The 22,741-nt window shown below is 37.6% G+C and overlaps 1 protein-coding gene across 5 annotated transcripts in view; it reads left to right on the top strand.

Annotated features, from left to right (window-relative positions):
• The window catches only part of CACNA2D1 (calcium voltage-gated channel auxiliary subunit alpha2delta 1), a 513,328-nt gene that overhangs the window by 388,424 nt on the left and 102,163 nt on the right, over positions 1-22,741 (top strand). For all 5 annotated transcript variants that reach the window (XM_073809606.1, XM_073809607.1, XM_019940505.3 and 2 more), the window contains one exon: positions 2,128-2,227. In XM_073809606.1, coding sequence (XP_073665707.1) covers positions 2,128-2,227 — 100 coding nt within the window. The remainder of the gene's footprint in view (positions 1-2,127; positions 2,228-22,741) is intronic.

Below are 22,741 nucleotides of genomic sequence, written 5' to 3'. Positions count from 1 at the left end.
AGTTTTAGATAACAGTAGTAGGTTGGGACTAGAAAATAGGTTGAAAAAAAGACAAGGAATAATTATGATGGCTTTTATATCCAGACAAAGAAATCAAATTAAGGCAGTAACAAAACAAACAAAAATTCTCTTATTGAAAATGAGAGGAATCTATGTCAAAATTGAAAATTATGGCTTGGTTCTAAATCTGAACTTTTTGAAAAATTATTGATTTGCTTCCAGTTTTTTGCTTTATATTTTAAACAATATTAAAGTACATGGTTGCTAAATCCAAGCTGTTTCTGCTTCCATAAAAAGTAGAATAATTAGTTGGCACTTAGTTATTAATGATTCAGATATCTTTTAGGGATTGGCCACAAAATATCAATAGATAAATATTACATATATTGAATGTCAATACTAGGCCTTTCTCAAGGGCAATGCTGAAATACAAGGAAGAATTTCATGAGTTTTTATATTGGTCATTTTATTTTTTTGTCACATTGCTTCAAGTTAGGGTGTGTGTGTGTGTGCGCATGCGCGTTTGTGTGTACTCTTCCAATAAGATAGAAGGTGAAACGGTAGAACATAGTGAAGAATATATCCTGCTTTGGAGATTTAGTTTTTAAGAGAAATACCAAGGAACTAAAAACGTGAGGTATAAAATGCTTATATTATTTTCCCTGAGAGAACAGAAGTATACCCTCATCTGTTCTTTGCCACTGGAAGAAACAGAATCCAATGTTTTATAGGCAACTAAATTCATTTCACAGGATAGTGTCAGCGTTTGAAAATTTCTCCATTATAATGTGAATTGAATAAGTTTAAAATCTTATAACCTTGCCTGAGAAAGAGAAGATAACTGAATTTGACAAATGTAACAAATATTAAATCTCATTTCATTTGTTACAATGCATTTAAACTTCATCTTGTTTTAATTAAGTTATTATAGTTTGTACATATGCTAATCCTTGATATTCTTCTGAAATATAAATCTGAATGGTAATGCAATATGTTATAATCCTATTGGATATATGCTAATTTCCTGAAATAATTTCTTTTATTAAAATCTTTGGAACCCATGTCGGATACCAAGTGGGATAAAAATGAAGATGAAGTTGTAATGCCATTTTTAAAAATTATTTCAATGGAAATGTGTTGAGGGTATCCTATATACAATGTGATGATACAAAGATGATTAAGACATGGTCCCTGATCTCAAAGATGATTCAGATGTATTAGTGAAATTAAACCATATTCACATCAGTAAATTAAAACAATTGTAGGAAGTGAGAGATATAAAGTATGACACAGCACTGAAGGAATACATAGATGAGACAGCACATTTCATTTTAAAGTGTCAGGAAAGACTTCATTAAGGAGATAAAATTGGAATTGAATCCTTATAGCTAAAATTTAACAAGGCAGGCATGGGAAGGGAGAGGAAAGAGTGGAATTTCAGGTGGAAGGATGACAGAAGCAAAGTGGCATAGATGAGACATCTGATAACAGCTAGAAAAGTAAAACTGGGAAGAAGTTGGGAACTAGAGACATAAAAGTGGAAGTTAATTGCCTAGAGATGAGCCCTGCAAATAGATGTGGTCCTACAGGATCATAAAATATGTAGAGACAAGAAAAATGAAGACTAAACCCCAAAGAATATCTACTTTAGGGTATAAAACAAAGCATTGCATTTACAAATCTATTATCAAATTATTATGCTGCTTCATAATTATTGGTTTAATCAAGTCAAACAATGAGCTCCCTAGGGCAATGACTGTATCTATTAACCTCTGTAGCTCTCACTACTAACTTGGCTAACAGAGCTGGTATTCAGTGTATATTTCCTCAATAAGTGAATATGCCATGAGTATCCACAGTTTCTTAAAATTGTCACTTGATGTGTAATTTTCATCATTGTAGTTAGAAAAATATACATTCTGATGCTTGTTGGAAAGAAAGACAAGATTTTTTGTAATTTATTTCTACTTGCTATCAAAAATAGGACTTTTTCTACTACTGGCTTTTTGAAGACAAAATTATTTGAATATTATTATCTAGAATCAGTGCATAAGTTGCGTTTCCTTAGGGTGTATGATGTTAATTAACTACATGGTCATTAACATGTGTGGACTCATTTTTTTATAGGAGTGGGAGTGTTAGTGGATTGACACTTAAACTGATCCGAACATCTGTCTCTGAAATGTTGGAAACCCTCTCAGATGATGATTTTGTGAACGTAGCTTCAGTAAGTATATGATGACTGCATTTTTGCTGAGTAAAATCTACAATTTTTATCTCCCTCTGGTTTTAAATACTTTATAGTGTTTTGTCATAGATAGGCTGAGATATTTCTGGTCCTATTACAAGACTGTCTTACGGAGCTATCCTCTCTTGTTACTCATTCTCCCATACTTCCACACAAAGGTCCTTTCTGAATGTTTGAGGATTTACCCATGAATGGAGTGATTGAAGCAATGAACATGAAGGAAAAACATTATATATATTCTCTTTGACTCAGAGGTGCTTAAACAGTTGACGTGAACCCCCGTACTCATTGATATCATTGTAACTCCCAATAAATAGTGACTCGGCAGTGTAAGCGTATGGCAATTTTCTGTTCATTGTAATGCTCCTTTTAAATACTGAACACATATCCATAATGTATTATGTTTTTAAAGGTTTTTTTTATTATTAACATGAGAACCAATAGATACTTGAATGTGCTTTCTTAAAATTCTTGTTTCCAGGAACCATTTTAGACTTTCCTCCTCATAGCTAGAGAGCATTGAACTCTGAAGCAAATAAAACAGGACAAAATGAATGTTACTGGATCTCACTTTAATTCATAGAATTTTGGCAGAAAATTTCATGGCCATGTACTGGTTGATATAATTTCACATTTGAAGTGGTTATATTCATAGAGATGCACGTGAGGGAAGAGGTATTGGTGGTAAGGTCATTTTGTACTGAACATAGGAGAATGGACCTACCTCTAAAACCACATGGGAGGAAGTTAAAGCAGCTGGCCTACAGTCAATTTACTCCCTTCACTGGAAGGGTACCCCCTGGAAAAAAGTAGACAGAGGAACTGAATATAGTCTCTTGTCAACCAGAGCCTCAAGTAACTAGATAAATCATATTTACTAAGAGGAAGAGGAATCACTCCAAAAATGCTTTTAGCAGGATATTCCCTAGCTAAGGGTAACTGTCATAAATAGAACCCAAGATCAATGAAGGAGGATTCCTTTAAAACTATCTAGTAGGTAATATAACTCTCTGGGTAATAAACTGGAGCTATTTCATAGTTTAAATACTCACCCTGCAAAGCTCTTTTTGAGACCGCTTCCATCTGGGCCCAGAGGAATGTCTCCAATACAGTAACGTAGGACCTGGTCTATTAGTTTTCTGAGGCTGCTATAACAGAATAACACAGACTGGGTAGCTTAAACTACAGAAATTTTTCTGTCACAGTTCTGGAGGCTGGAAGTCCAAGATCAAGGTGCCGGCAGGGTCAGTTTCTACTGAGGCCTCTTTCCTTGGCTTGCAGATGGCTGCCCTCCTGCTACCACTTCATATGGTCATCCCTCTGTGCAAACTAGTGTCTCTTCCTCTTCTTATAAGGACGCAAGTCATAGTGGATTATACCCTCACCCTAATGGCCTCATTTTTAACTTAATCACCTCTTTCAAGAACTTATCTATGATTACTGTTACATTTGGAGGTACCAGGGGTTGGGACTTCACCATAGGAATTTGAGGGGGACACAGTTCAGCTCATAACATCTGGGGAACTGCCCTCCATACCCAGATCTTTCTATGCTTTATCTGAACGTTTAGCAGTCCTTTAGCTTGTCTGCATCCTTGATACTATTAGTAAAATTTGATACTGCTTTAGAGCTCTGATTAATGTCAGTCTGATTTTATAATCTGACCCTGGGTGTTAGCTCACGACTTATTCAACAAAATGAGAACAAGTAAAATGTAATGCTTGGTCTCCCAAATAAAATGATCAAAAAGATAACCATTTAGTTTAATTTGTACATAAAAATATTGTTTATTACAAAGGCATTGGAAAGGTTGCTAACAAAATATTATCTTTGGCAAAGCAAAAGAGAAAGTTGAAAAACATTAAATTCAGTACAGATTTGGCATATCTAATGAAATTTAGATAAAACCAGCAGACATTAAATATGGTTAATGTCTTAATCTCGCTTCCTCCTGATTCTTACTCATGGATTCAAGTGTAAATGGTTTTTTTGGGACAGGATCCCAGGAAACACAACCAATGAAAGGAAATTAGGCAAGGGAAGGAAGGAAGAATGCCAATTAAAAGAATTTAATTTAAAGGGATTTTAATCCTATTGAGGTATCCTAGAAGCTGTATAGAATATGAACTTCAAAGTTATTCTGCCTCAAGGCCAAGTGAGCTGTGGTTTTAAGTACCAGCCTTCCATATGTGTGGGCAGAATAGACTCTGACCATAAGAGAGAGAAATGTAACAAAAAATTGCAGGTGATGGTAGTTAGAAACCTGTCCAGTATGTCCACTGTATCCAGTTAATGATCCTTAAAGATGGCGTCTAACATTTAAAGCCAGTGTTTCCTTATTGATTTTCTGTCTGGATGATCTATCCATTAATAAAAGTGGGGCATTAAAGTCCCCTACTATTATTGCACTACCGTCAGTGTCTCCTTTTATGTCTGTTAATATTTGCTTTATGTGTTTAGGTGCTTTATACTGCATGCATAGATATTTGCAAGTATTATATTCTCTTGTTGGATTGATCCCTTTACCATTTAAAAATTCCTGAAAATGTAACGTTGCTTTTTATGAGTGGATACAGTCTGATGCCAGCACATCAGTGGACTTAGCACCATGATTCAAAGAACATACTGCCCCTTGAAGGACAACATTCCTACTCAAAGACTGTCATCTGCAAGCTGGAGCTTTAGTTGCACACTTAAGAGACTATTCCAGTGTTTTATCAGGCTGGCTGTTTCTAAGTGATGCAGTATATGGTAGACCCAGTGGATCCTGTGGTCATTTGTTTGTTGTTGGACCTCCTTCACCATAAAATAGATTGCTTGATTTGAGGAGATATTATGTAGGATTCCATGATGGTATCCCATGATGATAAATCAGACAGTGTGTGAATCCAGAGGATTAATGATCCTGCATGAGGCATTGCAAACAGGAAAGGGGAACTCTTACCTGAAACATGTATCAATAGCAAGAAAAGCAAAATTGATGCCACCCCATTCCAGAGGGATAAAATCGAATACAATCTGTTTGAAATCAAGTTGTTGAATGTCTTTTTGAAGAGTGATACTGTATTAAAGACTCAGCATCGGACAGTTTCCAATGGGTTAGCCATTCACTAATCGCGATAGCTATATCCCACTTGATGAGAAAGAGCCCATGTTTTTAGGCCCACATATATCCCCTCTTTCTCTGCTACCTGGCTGCTGCATTTATGGACAGTTGCTGCATACAATGGACAAATCCTCCTCTCCACTCAGTTGTTCAGTACCTCCTCTGTATGAATGTTCTCTAGTGGGGATTGATGTGAGACAGAGATCTGCACATTTCATGCCTACTCCCATAGGTCCATCCTCACGCTTCCTCTCCAGAACTCTTTGTCTGGGGAAGGTCTTCCATTCTTGCTTCTTCAAGCGCATTGGCCAACCAGCTAAGCCATTTGCCCCTATGTAGGAGTGGTGTTGTCTTATCTCAGGCTAGTTGCTCCCTCACACCAGGTTGATAACCAGGTGTTTTTTGCCTCAAGATCCACCAACATCCATCCCCTGGCATGTTCTCCCAGTATCTGCTGTTCATATTAGACAGATCTTGCATCTCTTTTGTTGAATATTCTCTTTTTCTGTTTTCCTGGAACAGAGACTATTTTTCCAGGTAGGCCATGTTGAGACCTGGTCTCTTTGTTGCCTAGAGCCATGAGGGGAGATGAGATCAGATCTTAAGGGAGAGCATCATCTTTTATGGTCTCTAGGAATGGGAGAAGCTACTACGAGGAAGAGATTACTTCTCCGTACCCAGAGGGTATAGGGGAATCTGGAAGTTCATTGTTCTCAATAGCATCTACCCATGTCCCCATTCTACTCTTAAGATCCCATTCTTTGCCTATCAGTACGGTGACTTTTGCATAGAAACCTGCCATGCGTGTGGATGCGGCCTCGTTATGTGCCTTTCAAAAGCGAATTCTGTGTCTGTTTCTAGCACACGTAGTCCTTCTCACATCAAAAAATTAGAATCTCTTTCTTGACTCCTGTATATCTTCTGGCTTTCACACTTTGCCCTTAGTTGGTAGTTGGCTGATCTGAGGTTGTCACTTTTTTCATTGAATTTAACAACCAACCAACTCCAAGCCCCTATAATTACTGTTGTCACCATATTTCTCAAATGCTAGATGCCTCCCCTTTATTCTGTATTGTGTTCCAGTCACTACAGGTAAAAATCTTAGCAGTTTTGATGCTGTAGCCTCTGAGAGGTTTTCTTTACTCCAGTTATCACTGATATATAGCCAATTACCAAAGGAATCTTTATTGCCACATGTCTGGTGAATGATTTAATTCTGGAATCCCATCCTGACCATGTTTCCTAAGACCTCTGCTAGTATCAACTTATATTGTCTTTCCTCTGAAATGGTTCATGAGATAAGGATTCAAGTACAAATGGCTTATTTGGAAAGTAATTCTAAGAAAGATTGAGAGAAATGTGAGAAGTAAAGCCAAAAAAAGAAGAGAACTGATAAACAGTGGGTTATCAAACAAGTTACCACTGTGAGTGAGTAGAGCTTAATCCTCTGGGCAATTCTGTGAACCAAGGTAGATTGCATGAATTGAAATTATTCTTTCCAAGGGGACAGTGTGCTGTGGTATTTGAAGTTAATGACTGCTCCCAAGGGACGTTAATTCCCCAGTGTTCCCAGGCCACTATGTGCACAAGCAAAAGGCTCCCAGAAATCTTGGACAGTTAAATTTGGGCTGATATGTGAGGAAATATGGATGGGGCACCAGTAGCATCTGCCTCAGTTAGAAACTTAACAGTGCTATTAAAAAATATGCTTCAAAAGATTTTCTGACTGAACAGTAGAAATGGCTTTGAATGAATTTTATGCTTTCAACTTTTAGGCAGCAATCAATGATTCTTTCCTAATTAAAATAAAAACCTTAGATGGGATTGCCTTTGAGATTCATTTTTTTTCACACACACACACACACACACACACTGTATTTTATTTTTACAAGACATAAATCAACTGACACCAAGCATTGTAAATGGATGACCACAACAAAAGCAACAATGATTGCAATTACCAAACACAAAACACACTCACAGTATGTCATAATATTGACATTCAGTCCAGGAATCCTCCACTGTAACAGCTCCTTTACTTTGCAGTGAAAATTGATTTGTATATTTTTTGCCTCTGAGTCCTTGTGGGATTTTCTTTTTTATTCAAACAGAAAGTCACAAAAATTATAATCATCCTCATCAGTTCACTCAGTCCCATGTAATTAATTTTTTTTCATCTTGATCTTTTGTTAGCACTTTTATGAATTCATCAGTTTTCCATTAGAGTTCTGAAAATGCTTCATTCAGTTCAGCAGTGTAGTCAGTTACCAGACACCTGTACTTGTCAGAGTCTTTTCTGTGAATCCGTGAAGATGAAAGCCTTTTATAGGAACATTTTTGCAAAAGCATCAGACACCCAGAACTCTGGAAATGACAAAAGACTTAAAAATGACCACAGTTAAAGATTTGATGAAAGTTCATAATAATGGGAATTGACAAGGAAATTTAGTTATTTCTGAGATATACATTTTAAAGTAATAACTAGAATTATGACTTATAACATTATACCAGAACACGTAAGATTATACCAGAACACGTAAGATAACATTATACCAGAACACGTAATGTCTGAAACATTTATATTAACATATTTCCATACAAATAACCCAAAGAAAGTTTAGTATTAGTTCTTTTTGTTTGTTTTTTCATACTGCAGGTTCTTATTAGTCATCAATTTTATACACATCAGTCATATACATGTCAATCCCAATTGCCCAATTCAGCACACTACCATCCCCACCCCACGGCAGTTTTCCCCTCTTGGTGTCCATACGTTTGTTTGCCTTTGAGATTCTTAATGCCTGACAAGTTTTAAGGACCTTTGCTTCTCCTAAAAATATTATGGTTGTTAAATGTGTATTTCTTTTTTTTTTTTTTTTCTTTTTTGTTTTTGGCAATACGTGGGCCTCTCACTGTTGTGTCCTCTCCCGTTGCGGAGCACAGGCTCCAGACGCGCAGGCTCAGTGGCCATGGCTCACGGGCCCAGCCGCTCCGCGGCATGTGGGATCTTCCCGGACCGGGGCATGAACCCGTGTCCCCTGCATCGGCAGGCGGACCCTCAACCACTGCGCCACCAGGGAAGCCCAAATGTGTATTTCGTTAAAGAAAATTGTTAGCTAACTTCTTAAGAAACAAAACAGCAAGGTCTTTCCTTGTGATTTCTGTGAATCAGGTGAATATAAGCTTTATTGATGCCTTGACAGCTCTTTGTAAATCCTTGCTGGGGCGTCCTCACTTGATGTAACTTGAATATGTGAACTGAAAGCACATAGGCAGAGTGAATATGTTGCTTGTAGAAAGAACTGGGAATGCATTTGTTATGGAAGTAATGTATCTCAATGTGTCGAATTAAAAATTATGAAAATATCTCAGTTATGTATTCAAAAATAGGGAGAAAGTGATATTAAAAGATGTAAATTCTAAGGTGAATATTGCAGAAGATGCTTCATCATACACTATGATAAAGTCATAGTGATATCCCACTCTACTCCCAGAGAAATGTTTTACTGGTCTCAGTTCCTAGTATATTGGCTTATTTAGTTGAGGTTCATTAATTTACTTTGTGGTTTATGGTCCTTATTTACCATAAGGAGATATTTTTGTCAACTATACTCTGATTTTTTTTATTGACTATATATTTTTGTTTAATTCTGTTATTTGAGAAAAAAACATTAGTACATTTTCATGGTTGAAAAGTCACTAAATGATATTGGCTGATCATATTATTCCAGACATAGATTTACCCTTCAGAAAATCAATACGAACAAGATCTAAAGTAGGTATGTGTTCATTATTTATTTAATTTGTGTATTAATCTTCAATTTAATCACATTATAGTGAATTATTAGAGTTAATTTTTTTTAACACTGCTCATGAGACAGGAACTGTTCCATGTGTTTTTCAGAGTAACTCATTGATTCTTCACAACAACCTTGTGAGGGAGATAATATTCCTGACCTAAGTTTTATAGATAAAGAAACATAAGGTGTAGTAACTTTTCTAAGCGAGAAGCCAGGATTGGAGCACAGCTGTTTTCATTTATTAGTCTAGATTTATCCACAAAGTTATGTGGTTGGATCCTGAAGGAAAATATAAAGTAAGTTTACTAATTTTAGTGCATAATCTGATATATTTAAATAAAATTCCAAGCTATTCGAATTCTTAGAAATTCTGAGATAAAATATGATTAGGTTATGATAGCAAGGAGAAATGCTTCTTTTAAATCTAAATTTATTATTAATTTTTGAAGAAGAAGGTTATTTATGTTTCAGTGGAGGACTTGTTTTAAGAAATCTGCCGTATTTTGGCTTGAAAAAGCATATATGAATTGGATTATTCTTAAAATTACAGATAAACACTTAAACATTATATCTGGATTATACATTTTTGCTTAGGTAATGTGTCTCCTTTTATAAATTTAATTACTTCCTTTATCATGTGTCCTTTTGCTTCTATCAAACTACATAGATTGTTATTTACATTTATATAATATTTAATGTCAACCACATCAACTTCATAATTTAAAAGAAATTCTTCATTTTTATTAGTTGGGTGAAAAAAATACCTGAAAGTGATACATTTAAAGAGACTTAAAACTAACACAACATTGTAAAATAACTATACTCCAATAAAAATTAATTTTAAAAAACTTAAAAGAATTAATTCTTATGTAACATTTTGGTCAAAGAAAAGTAAAATCATATTTTTGTCTTTAAAAGATAGGCCTTTCTCATTAAATAGAAATGTAATAACTTAATGATGTAGAGAGTCTATGGAAAAAAAAACCCTTCTAATCTCCTGGGCTTTATGTGTGTGTATGCACGCAGATGTGCTTGTATATTTTTCTCTCTGAAACTGCTTGGAAGTCTAGGAAAGAAGCAATATAACTTTTAGCTTTTGTAACTTCAGGGAGGCATAATAATAAGGCACTGAGGAAATCTGGTAGTGATTCTATAATTAATTCTGACAGTAATCTTCCCACAAAGCCCTCATGCATTTCTCTTCATCCTCATAACCTAAGATCATGTCTGTCATCCAGAGTTATGATGCAGTCTGTATGAACGCTTTCCCAATGTTGCCTAGAACCATCAGACAGAAAAATTAAGCAGCCTCTCACTTTTAGGCTTATGTATCTAAGTTTCTTTATTTTTTTGAGAACGGTAATTTTTATGCTTCAATCACACATAAAACGTCAGAACAAATGTTGATCATTTCCTAGTGTTTCTATAATCTCCAGGGCTGTTCTTTGTTGCAGACAGGAAGCCTGCTGTTAGGCAAAGCTTAAATGCAGGCATAATGTAGCTGTTTTCCCACTAATCCAGTTATATACTTTGATAGAACTAAGTGGTAGATGATAAGAGCAGCAATTCAATCACAGCATGTTCTGATTTGCAGGCAAAATTTCAAATGTTGACACAAAGAGTGGTATTTGTTTATGAAAGTGAGGAAGTTTGACGTATTAGGAGAAAACTACTGCAAGCCAGTGGAGGATGAAAGGAAAATGTATGCTGATTATGGACAATATATGAAAAATTAACAACTGAAGAAGATGGTCTTGTGTTTCAGTAAAATCACATATTTTTATTTAAGAATTAGATGCAAATGTTAGGATTTCGTTAATGATCTTTGAGTCAGTTTTCTTGCGGGAAGCTTTCCTAACTTGTGGTCATTTTAAAATGCTATCTTTGATTATTCATCAGAAAGAAATAATCAAAATACTCCTTATAATATCTTTGCTATTAGTTGTAGGAGATAACTTTAAAAAAAAAAATCAACTCTACCCCTTGCCGCAACTGTAGCCACTAAACAACAATTCTAGAGGTGACAATCTCTAAATGCCAGTGCAAAATGAGGAGTGAGGATCCACAGCCACACAGGAGGCTGGGAAGGGATGATCATGATGAAAGGATCTGGTGACATTAGTCAGGCTAAGTCTGGTTAAGTGCCCTACTTCCCACTCTCCTCACAATCCTGCCTCTTATATGTACTCATAGAATTGCATAGGAGTAATGCGCAACCTTTGAAACTGATCTCAGGTGGCCTTGGCCTGCAGCGCCTTGAAGCAGGGTTTCAGCTCCCAGGCAGAGATTGAGGTCGGGTCGCAGGGGTGAGAACACCAAATCCTAGCCACTAGACCAGTGGCCAGTGACGAGGCCCTGGCCCTTCGGCTTTGCAGAAAAGAATTCCCACAAAGATAGAAGGTAGTGAAACAAGTGAAGTATTTATTAGGAGGGAAAGGAGTACAGTACATGTGGTTAGACACATGGGCGGACTCAGAGAGAGAGTTGCACCCTCGCGGTAGTTTGAATCACTCTTTGGGGCATTTCTTCCAAGTTTCCTTTGGCCAGTCATTTGATTTGCCTAGTTCTGAGTCCGTATTTGCTGTATCTCAGGATCCTGCCACGTGTGCCTGTGTATCTCTGAGCCAAGATGGATTCTAGTGAAAAGGCCTATGGGTAGTTGACATCACTTACTATGGGGTGGCGCCCCCTCCCTTTTTGACCTCCAAGAAGCTTTCTAGTTGGGAGGGTCTCCTTGACTTCGAGAATGGAAATACGTGGTCTGTTATCTTCTATTTGGGCAGCACCCAGCCTTCTCTCTCAATTGTCCTGCTATTCTCGTCTTGGAGTATCGGTCTACAGGGAAGGAATCTCTAGTTGCTGGTGGGGGGCGGGGTGCCCATCTGCCTCCTGCCTCGAAACTACTAGTTATGTGAGCTTATACAAGTTACTTAAGGCTTACAGATCTGTTTTCTCCTCTTTGAAATAGACAGAACCATATTTAACTTGCCTTTAAGTTATTGAGCACCAAATGGAATAACACATGAAAAGTGCTTATTTATTGTAATCATTTTTCTGGTTATTATTATTGTTGCTGTTGTTGTCATCTTCCAACACTTTTCTACCAACTGTTAGGAGACAGTTCTTCGTGAATGTGTCACGTTGCTTCAAGTCTGAGCATTTACAGTCAGTTTGCCCAGATTTATGTACATTCCAGGATAAGTAAAGATAGAGATGTCTCCTTCCCCAGAAGAGATTTACATACAATGCAGAGTAATTAAGATATTGTCTATCTGGAGAGGAGGATGGGCCAGCTGCCAGCAGCCCCTGTATGAGATCAAGGCCTTCCTCATCTTGGGATTCCTTGCCTGAAACACACCTACTGCCTATGCAGGTGACCCCCGGCCCTCTTCCCATCCTCCTGTGGGAATTGAGTTGTGAGTGTGAGCAAAGGTGGCAGTCTGGCTCTTGGTACTGCTATTGGTATTGCTATGAGTAGTAAGCGGCCTTTTCTCTCTGACCCAAAGGGCTTGTATTTTCCTGCCAGTGTCTATGCAGCTGTAGGTGGATTACTCATTAGCTTGCAAGAAGGATAAATCTCAGACACTTCCCAGTTCTTGGCTTGACAGTTTAACACCTACTAATGTCAGAGTGGGGCTTTGTTTAAGTATCGAATTGCACTGTATATGCAAGAAAGACATGATTTGGATTGTTCCTTTTCCTATGTGCTTTAAATTTCAGTTTCCTTTCTAAAATATCCCTCATGTGTTCCCAGACAAAGGCATGGTTTTCTTAGCTTAGGAACTTTCCTACTCTGCATATGATAATGAGCACATTTGTAAGTTGTGGCACAATTTAAATTTAAAAGTGATTTCTCAAAATCACTTTTAAAAAGGGCCTTGCAAATCACTTTGCAAAAAGGGCCTTGCAAAACAGGCCCTTTTGCGAGAATTCAAGTAAAATAAAAGATATGTGGCACACCAGTACAGTTTTGTGACATATGAATTCTAGGAGAGTAATTTCATTTCATGTCTTATCAAATAGTCATCCATCTAGATTTCAGGAAAACTTTATGTTGATTCATATCTCATTTATGTCAACGAACAAGAATATTGCAGTTTATGCCCTTCCTTCTTAAGGTGAGGTCTGTGGCCAAGCAGCCTGAGCAGCACCTGGCAGCTGGTTAGAAATGCAGAATCCCAAGCTCTACCCCAGACCTGCAGAGCCAGAATCTGCATTTAGCAAGTCTCCCAGGTGATTATTAAGCAATGAGGAAATCAGGGTACCTTAGGGAGGTACTTTTAGCAAAGTCCAGCAGGCATCTGTCTGGGGCTTATTATAACTGATCATGCATATCATTGACTTAGATTTTAAGACCTTTAATTCATAGAATTGCTAGTTTTATGGACGTTTATGAATATTTTATTTTGTAGCCATTTGCTTTTTGGAGGGAGGTATTAAAAAAGAGCAGAAGGAAGGAGTAGAATTAAGTTCATTAAGAAAGCCAGAGTTTTCTCTCTCTTATATACTTGTTTCTTTAAGAAAAAAAAAACTAAATCACTATTTGTACACTTGAAGTTAACACAATATTGTAAGTCAGCTATATTTCAATTTTTTTTAAAATACTGTTTGTTAAGGCAAAAAAAATCAGTGCTTCTTAGAATTATCTTCATTTAAAAGACATAAAAAATTACAGACTGTGAAGAAAAGAGTCTGAAATAATGGACAAATTTAGTAATTATATTGCTTGCAGGGCAAGTAATCAAGGTTATTTAATTTTTCAAAAGAAAGATTGCCAGAGGATAACTTAATTGCTTTGCAAGTATAAGGAAAGTTTATAGGAAGGTGTTGACAAGTATGATAAATATTTTTCCATTAATTACATGATGCACTCAAGATAGATTTTTATAATTAGAAATTAACTGTATTTGCAGTTTTTGAAATAGCAAAGTAATTCTTAAGGTGAGGCAGAGGGAATACTTGCATTTTGAATTGAACTATAGTTTTTAAAAGTACAACAGTTATTGATTTATTTGGTGGGTCTATAAGGACTATGAAAAGACTTCACGTCCAGTAAACACATATGAATAACTGCACCTAACAGGTAAAATTTTTCAAAATTCAGGGATACCTCAGAGATATTATCGGTTCAGTTCCAGACAGCAGAATAGAGCAAGTTTCACGAACTTTTTAGCTTCCCAGTGCATATAAAAGTTATGTCTACACTAAATTGTGGTCTATTAAGAGTGCAATAGCATTGTCTTTAAAAAATGATGTACATACCTTAATTAAAAAATACTTTATTGCTAAAAATGCTAATCATCATCTGGGCCTTCACTGAGTCTTTTTTTTTTATAAATGTATTTATTTTATTTATTTTTGGCTGGGTTGGCTCTTCATTGCTGCGTGCAGGCTTTCTCTAGTGGTGGAGAGCAGGGGCTACTCTTCATTGCGGTGCATGGGCTTCTCATTGCGGTCGCTTCTCGTTGTGGAGCAAGGGCTCTAGGTGCGTGGGCTTCAGTAGTTGCAGCACGTGGGCTCAGTAGTTGTGGCTCACGGGCTCTAGAGCACAGGCTTAGTAGTTGTGGTGCATGGGTTTAGTAGTTGTGGCTTGCGGGCTCTTGAGCGCAGGCTCAGTAGTTGTGGCGCTCGGGCTTAGTTGCTCTGCGGCATGTGGGATCTTCCCGGATCAGGGCTCGAACCCTGGTCCCCTGCATTGGCAGGCAGATTCTCAACCCCTGCGCCACCAGGGAAGCCCCCTTCACTGAGTCTTAATCTTTTTGCTGATGGAGGATCTTGCCTTGATGCTGACCATTGACTGATCAGGGTGGTGATTGCTGAAGGTTGGGGTGGCCGTGGCCATTTCTTAAAATAAGACAACAGTAAAGTTAGCTGGGGCAGTGGGGAGAGTGCTATATAGATGTCATTTTATAACAAATTTCAGTCAGTGATAAAATATCTTTGTGTTTTAAGTGACCAGAGTTATTCTCACTCATATTGTCAGTATGACAGTGTCTCTACTCTGCAAACACATTAGGTGTTGTGTATCTTGCTCATTGTGTTCTTTAGGCAAAGCCAGCCGTCATCACATTTTTTTTTTTTCAATTAGGGAAGATGTTCCAAGTACTCAGCTTCATGTACCGTGAAAATATTAGACGTATTGGTCAGCTCTGCATCACAGTGTGGGTGAAGAGGAAGTGATCACAGAGTATGTGATCATTTGGTCATTTCAGTAAAGCTTCATCTTTGGGAGCTGGCACGCAAATTTCCACAGGGCTATGAGAAAAATACTTATATTAGGAATAATACTGATAGAATTATTATATCTCGAGAATGATGGAGAGAAAGCTGCCCATATTTCTAGTTGAATGAGTGCTCTGGAATCAGAATTGCACACTGGTTGATTAAAAGATGGTTGAGAAAATATAAATATCAAGTTGATATGAGCAGGGAAGCTAAATATAAATTAATTCTGAAGCAAAAGAGTAGCACACTCTCAATTGCTTGAAATTCTTATAAATGCCTATAATTAGAGAGGTTTAAAAGTTTTCTGTACTAACATGTAAATAGAATATATTAAAAAAGATACTTGGGACTTACTCAGAAATTCTTTCAAGTTTTTGACAAAAGTCAACAGACTGAATTTTGGGCATGTCATGATTCAAGTGAATGGGAATATTTGTTTAAAAATGACAACATTTATCAGAAGTTTTGATGGGCCATGATTTATAATTAGAGGCAAACATAAATTGTGTCTTAATAATGTTCTCAATATTTTCACTGTTTACTGATGCCATTTTCTTTTGGTCTATACAGAATTTATTATTCCTATGCATTTATGTAATTTTTCCATCATAGTTAAAATTATCAGATATAAATATGATTTTAGAATTTGAGGGGCTTTCCAAGTGATCTAGCAAAGGCTTTTATTTCAGAAAGAAAAACCTGAAGCTCAGAGGAAATGATTGAATCAGCCATGGCTGTGGGTGCTTGTTACAGGCAGGGCCTGGCCTAGACCTGGTTTTCCTAAACTAAATTAAAAAATGGTCAATTCTTTATTAAAAATTTTTTTCTATAGGCCAAGGAAACTGTAAGCCAGCAGCCAATGTTAGGGGACAGCAACATCAATTTGAGGACAGGAGTGGTCAAGTCCCAGAGTGCTATTAGCAAAGATACTTGTGGCACCTCTAACCATGGGAGGGTGACCACATGGCTGGTTTTCGCTGAACAAGGATTAATAATAGAAATTAAAATCACATTCACAATATTAGCAAGAGCCATGAATTACCTAGCAGTACTTTTACTAATATATTTAGGACCTGCGTTTTATTTTATTTTATTTATTTATTTTTATTGAAGTATCTTTGATTTAAAATATTTTACCAGTTTTGGGTATACAGCATAGTGATTCAGTATTTTTACAGATTATACTCCATTAGAAGTTATTGCAAGATAATGGCTATAATTCCCTGTGCTGTACAATATATCCCTCTTGCTTTTTTGTGTGTGTGTGATACACGGGCTTCTCACTGTTGTGGCCTCTCCTGTTACGGAGCACAGGCTCCGGACGCACAGGCTCAGTGGCCATGGCTCACGGGCCCAGCCACTCCGTGGCATGTGGGATCCTCCCGGACCGGGGCATGAACCCGTGTCCCCTGCATCGGCAGGCGGACTCCCAACCACTGCGCCACCAGGGAAGCCCTTGCTTATCTATTTTATACACAGTAGTATGTACCTCTTAATCCCATACCCCTATCTTGTCCCTTCTTCTTCCCTTTTCCTACTGGTAAGCACTAGTTTGTTTTCTATATCTGTGAGTCTATTTCTGTTTTACTCTTTACATTCATTTGTTTTCTTTCTTAGATTCTACATATAAGTGATATCGTATGGTATATGTCTTTCTCTGACTTACATCACTATGCATAATATTCTCTAGGTTCATCCACATTGCTGCAAAGGGCATATTTTCATTGTTTTATGGCTAATATTCCATTGTAAATATATACCACATCTTCTTTATATATTTGTCTGTTTATTGACACTTGGGTTGCTTCTGTCTCTTGGCTATGATAAACAGTGCTACTGTGAACATTGAGGCGCATGTATCAGTTAGAATTAGTGTTTTTGTTTTTTCTGGAGTGGAATTACTGAATCATATAGTAGTTCTATTTTTAGTGTTTTAGGAACCTCCATACTGTTTTCCATAGTGGCTACACAAATTTACATGCCCACCATTGAATATTACCCTAACTGTGAATTTGTCATAAATGGCCTTTATTATGTTGAGATATTTTCCCTCTGCACCCACTTTGATGAGAGTTTATATCATGAATGGATGATGAATTTTGTCAACTGCTTTTTCTGCATCTATTGAGATAATCATGTGGTTTTTGTCTTTCCTTTTGTTAATGTGGTCTGTCAAATTGATTGATTTCCATATGTTGAGCCATCCTTGTACCATGGAATAAATCCAACTTGATCATGGTGTATGATCTTTTTTATGCACTGTTGGATTAAATGTACATTTGAAGTAATTATAGGTAGGTATGTACTTATTGCTGTTTTATTACTTGTTGTCTGGTATTTTTTATAGTTCTTCTCTGTTCATTTCTTTTTGCTTCTTCCCTTGTGGTTTGATGATTTTCTTTAGTAGTATGCTTGTGTTCCTTTTTTTTATTTTTTTCTACGTCTGTTGTTGGTTTTTGATTTATGGTTATTATGGGGTTCATACATGTTGACCTATAACTGTATCTAGTTGTTTTAAATTGATAGTCATTTAAGTTCAAACACGTTCTAAAAGATCTACATTTTACTCTCCTCACCCACATACTGTGTTTTTGATGTCATATTTTGCATCCTCATGTTTATCCCTTGTTTACTGTAGTTATGGTTCTTTTACAGTGTTTTGTCTTTTAATCTTCATACTGGCGTATTTAAGTGGTTGATCCTCAGTATGTGCAATATATTTGCATTTCATAGTGGGATTTCCCCTTTCATACAGATTCTTACTTCTTTTTCACTTGGAGAAGACCTTGTAACATTTCTTTTAGGGTATGTTTAGTATTGATGGACTCTTAGTTCTTGCTTGTCTGCGAGGTTCTTTATTTCTTCTTCTATTCTAAATTATAATCTTGCTGTGTAAAGTATCCTAGGTTGCAGGTTTTTCCCTTTAAGGACTTTGAATATATCATGTCACTCTCTTTCGACCTGCAGAGTTTCTGCAGAGAAATCAGGTGATAGCCTTATGTGGATTCCCTTGTATGACTCTTTGTTTTTCTCTCATTGCCTTTAGAATTTTAACTTTTGCCATTTTTATTATGATGTGTCTTGGTGTGGGTCTGTTTGGGTTCATCTTGTTTGGGACTCTCTGTGCTTCTGGATATCTGTTTCTTTCTTCAGGTTTGGGTAGTTGTCAGCTGTAGTTTCCTCAAATACATTTTAAATACCCTTTTCTCTCTCTTCTCCTTCTGGGACCCCTATGATGCAAATGTTGGTATACTTGTTGTTCCAGCAATCTCTTAAAATGTTTTCATGTTTTTAAATTTGTGTTTCTTTTTGCTGTTCTGTTTGGGTGGTTTCCATTATTCTGTCTTCCAGATGACTTATGCATTCTGCTGTATCACTTGGTCTGCTACTCATTCCTTATAGTGTGTTGGGGTTTTTTTTGTTTGTTTTCTCCAGGTACTGAATTCTTTATTTTTGATTGAGTCTTTGTAGTATTTTCTAGTTCTCTGTTAAAGTTTTCACTGTGTTCATCTATGCTTTCCAGTTAACATTTTTATTACCAATGCTTTGAATTCTTTATCTGGTAAATTATTCCTGTTTCATTAGCTCTTTTATTCAGAGATTTTCTTTTGCTCTTCTAATTGAGAGCAGTTCTTCTGCCTTTTAATTTTGCTTAAATTTCTCTGCCTCTATGAATTTAGGTGAAGCAGTTACCTATTGCAGGTTTTTTGTTTTTTTTTTTTTTTTTTTGCTGTACGCGGGCCTCTCACTGTTGTGGCCTTTCCCATTGCGGAGCACAGGCTCCAGACGCGCAGGCTCAGTGGCCATGGCTTACGGGCCCAGCCGCTCCACGGCATGTGGGATCCTCCCGGACCGGGGCACGAACCCGTGTCCCCTGCATCGGCAGGTGGACTCTCAACCACTGCGCCACCAGGGAAGCCCTGCAGTTTTAAATGTGTGTGCGTATGTGAGAGTGTCCCTGTACAGACTGCATGTGCCCAGTGCCGTTGGTGGGAGAGCTGGATTTGACGTGGATGTAACATCTTTCTTCAGGATGTGCTGGCATCTGTCACCCTGGTACGGGGTGGGACTGCACACAGAGGGGTAAAGCTGAAGCTGGGTGTGAGGCAAGACTTCCCCTCTGCTCACTGGGCATCACTGCCCTGTTGTGGGTGGGGTCTGATCCCAAGCTGCTGGAGCAAAAGCCTTGATGGTCAGGCCTGAGTTGGTTCTGTTCTCTTTAAGTTTGTGTTTTCCTCTCTCCCGCAAAATAGGATCCTTGCCCCAGAGTGGGGGGGCGTGCTGAAGCCAGGGGGCCCCGTGTGAGCTCTTGGCTCATGTTGTCCACAGACAGGAGTCTGAGCTGTCTCAGATGAGCTGCTCTTTCAGGTGCCCGCAGTTGTTTCCCTTGCTCTGCTCAGACACAGCCTTGGGTGCCAGTGCCTTTTGTCCCTCACAGCTGATCACAGCCCTAAGACTCTGCTGCCCCCACTCTGTGGTAGAGCCACACCACGGGGCAGGCAGGGCCCACATGGACTCTCAGCATATATTGGGGCATGAGCTGTGATGGAGCAGCTGCCGTCAGAAATCTGCGCTTCTTCTGAGGCGCTGCTTGAGTAAGTGCCAACAATGGCCACTGCCAGTCCACCCAGGCTCCGCCCTGGGATGGGGTCGCCTCTGTGTCCCTGTGTTGAATCTTCTTCCCAGTTGTGGCCACCCCAGAACCAGTGCCGCACTGTGACATGGAATGAGTGGGACCAGGGCGTTCTCTCAGGTCGGGCTGAGCCAGGCAGCAAGGTGGTCGTGGGCCACCAGCAACCGCTAGAATAGTCTTCTCTTCACCCTGATTTGGGAGCAAGCCAGCGCATGCATGCACCCCTCACAAGAGACATCCAGGCTTCCCGCAGCCCTCCTGTTCATTGCAGAGGTCCTCCCACCAGCCAAAGGGTGCAGGACACCAGCACTGGGCTACCCCATCTGTGGCTCACACCGCACGCTCCCCAGGGACGGTCTCCATCTGTGTAATCTCCCTTTTCCTTTAAGTCCCCTCCCAGGGGCACAGGTCCTGACCCAATCACTTTTCTTCCCTTCCTACCCAATTACATATGTATCTTTCTTACAGCCTTGGTTGTACAGGAGTCCTGATGACAGTTTCCAGTTAGTTTTCAGTGAGAATTGTTCTACATGTCGATGTATTTTTGATATGTTTGTGGGGGGAGGTAAGCTTCACATCCTCTTACTCTGCCATCTTGATTGATCTCATTAGGACTTGAAGTTTAAGAAAGAGAAAAGAGTATATGAGATATATGTATAAGAGATGAAATGGAGGAACAGATGTGGAATTGATGAATAATTCTTCCTGGAATGAAAAGCTGACTCATGTGAAGATACCAGTTTGTCCCAAAATTATTGGTAAATGTGGTTTTAATTTGACAAAAGATAGTTCTGAAGTTCAGTAGGAAAATAGTGGTGGAAAAAGTAGCGTGACAGAGTATGGCAGCTTATTCTTCTGGCATAAATTAAAAGTGATTAGACACCATGGAGAAGAGTTTCAGGGGTTTGGGGTTGAAGTAGAGTCCTGACCTTGGTTGTTGAGTGACTCTGAACACTTTCCTTGACAATCTAAGCCTCATTTCCTCAACTGTATAATGGAAACCATATTACAGCTAAGACTTTAAGCTTGGTCAAGGTTAAGTGAATTAATACATGTGATGTTCTTAGATAGGCATAGCTGTGATTTTCAGTACACGTTAGCTAATATTTTTATTATTAACATTAAAAAGTAAGAAGCTGGTGAAATAATGGGAACAGTAAAGGAATATGTATCCAAATAGTAAAGGAAATGTATCCATAATCTGAACTTATTATACACAATGGATCAGGAACCAATAATTACTCAAGAAAAGGGAAAATTGGCTATTTGAAAAAAAAATTGCTTAATCTAATTGTCCCCTCATACTATTGGGGAAAATAATTTCCACCATGACTAAACACCAAAATGTAAAATAAGCAAACAAAACCATCAAATATTTGTAGAAACTGTAGATGTTTATTTACCTGAATAATGGATGGTTTTCTAAGCATAAAAATATTTTTAGAAATCATAAAGAGCAGGATCAAAAGTTAAAATTAGAAGGTAAGCAACGAACTGGAAAAAATAGGACTTAAAATTCACAGGTTTATATGACAATATGTGAGAAAAACTTTCACTTCATTAACCACTGAGGAATTCAAGTAATTATTGAATATTGAAATATTATTTTAAATTACAGTTTAGCAAATAAAAATGTAGTGTGTCTGAGAGTGCAGTGAGACTCTCACACATATTTAAATTGGTGCAATATATCTGGAAAGTAATTTGGCAATAGATAAAACCTTAAAATCATTCTTAACTAGGAATATGTACAAATGCATGTGGATAAATGCTATAAGCTACTTTCTCTGGATTTTAGAATAACCATTTTGTTTCTTTATAATATTTCCTGGTTTCCTATGAAAAATGGGAAAATAAACATAAATAACAAGTATTTTAGTAGGAATAAAACAACCAAGATTTTTAAGATCACAGCCTCTGTCCACTTTCCTTTTACTTTCCTTCATTGCCATCTGGTGTCCAAAATGTAGATCGCTTCTGATACCACAATTTGTAACTACTGCCAGATATGCAGAATTGTTTGCAGTTTATTTAACTTAGTTTATCCATTTAAATTACTTTATATAATATAAATTTGTTATATAAATTATTTACAGTAGTTAATTATGTAAAGTAGTTTACTTATATTTTATAATTTTAAAAAATCCCATGTTCCAAAGCAGGTCAGTCTGAATTTGAGTTGTTTTTGCTGATCATCTACACAGCGGGAGCCCATAATTTCACACTGTATTTCTTTTTCATGGCAAAAAAAAAGAGTTTGAAATACATGGATGAGGTGAGGGGGTGGAAATTAAGGACATACTGAATGGTCAGACAAAGATTAAATGGGCCACTTTTTCTCTGCAGTTCCAAGTGGAAGAATATCACCTTTGGATTTATTTTGCCTTTAATTCTTCAACAGTCTAGGGGAAAACTACTTAAGCCCACCAACCTCTTCAGTGGGAGCCTTGGTACTCTATGAAGGTGTATTATAGGTGCCATTTCTAGACAAGGTTGCTTTTCAGGAACTTGATGCCTCTTTGACTTGCGTATATCAAGGCAATGTCAGCATTTCATCGTTTGTATCCCAGGTTAATCCAATGAGCAGCAGAGTGTCCTCTCTCAGAAATATTTTGTGGATGATTTCTTATTCAGCACAGGACATCAGAACAAAAAATAGACCTTGCCTTTACAAAACCAAGAGTTTAAGTTATTTCATTTGAGAAATTAACAATTTGTTTGGATCTTAA

The sequence above is a fragment of the Tursiops truncatus genome, chromosome 9 (genome assembly GCF_011762595.2).
Source record: "Tursiops truncatus isolate mTurTru1 chromosome 9, mTurTru1.mat.Y, whole genome shotgun sequence".
In the NCBI taxonomy this organism is placed as follows: domain Eukaryota; kingdom Metazoa; phylum Chordata; class Mammalia; order Artiodactyla; family Delphinidae; genus Tursiops; species Tursiops truncatus.
Note: the sequence above shows the minus strand (reverse complement) of the source record. Positions and strands in the feature narration are given on the sequence as shown.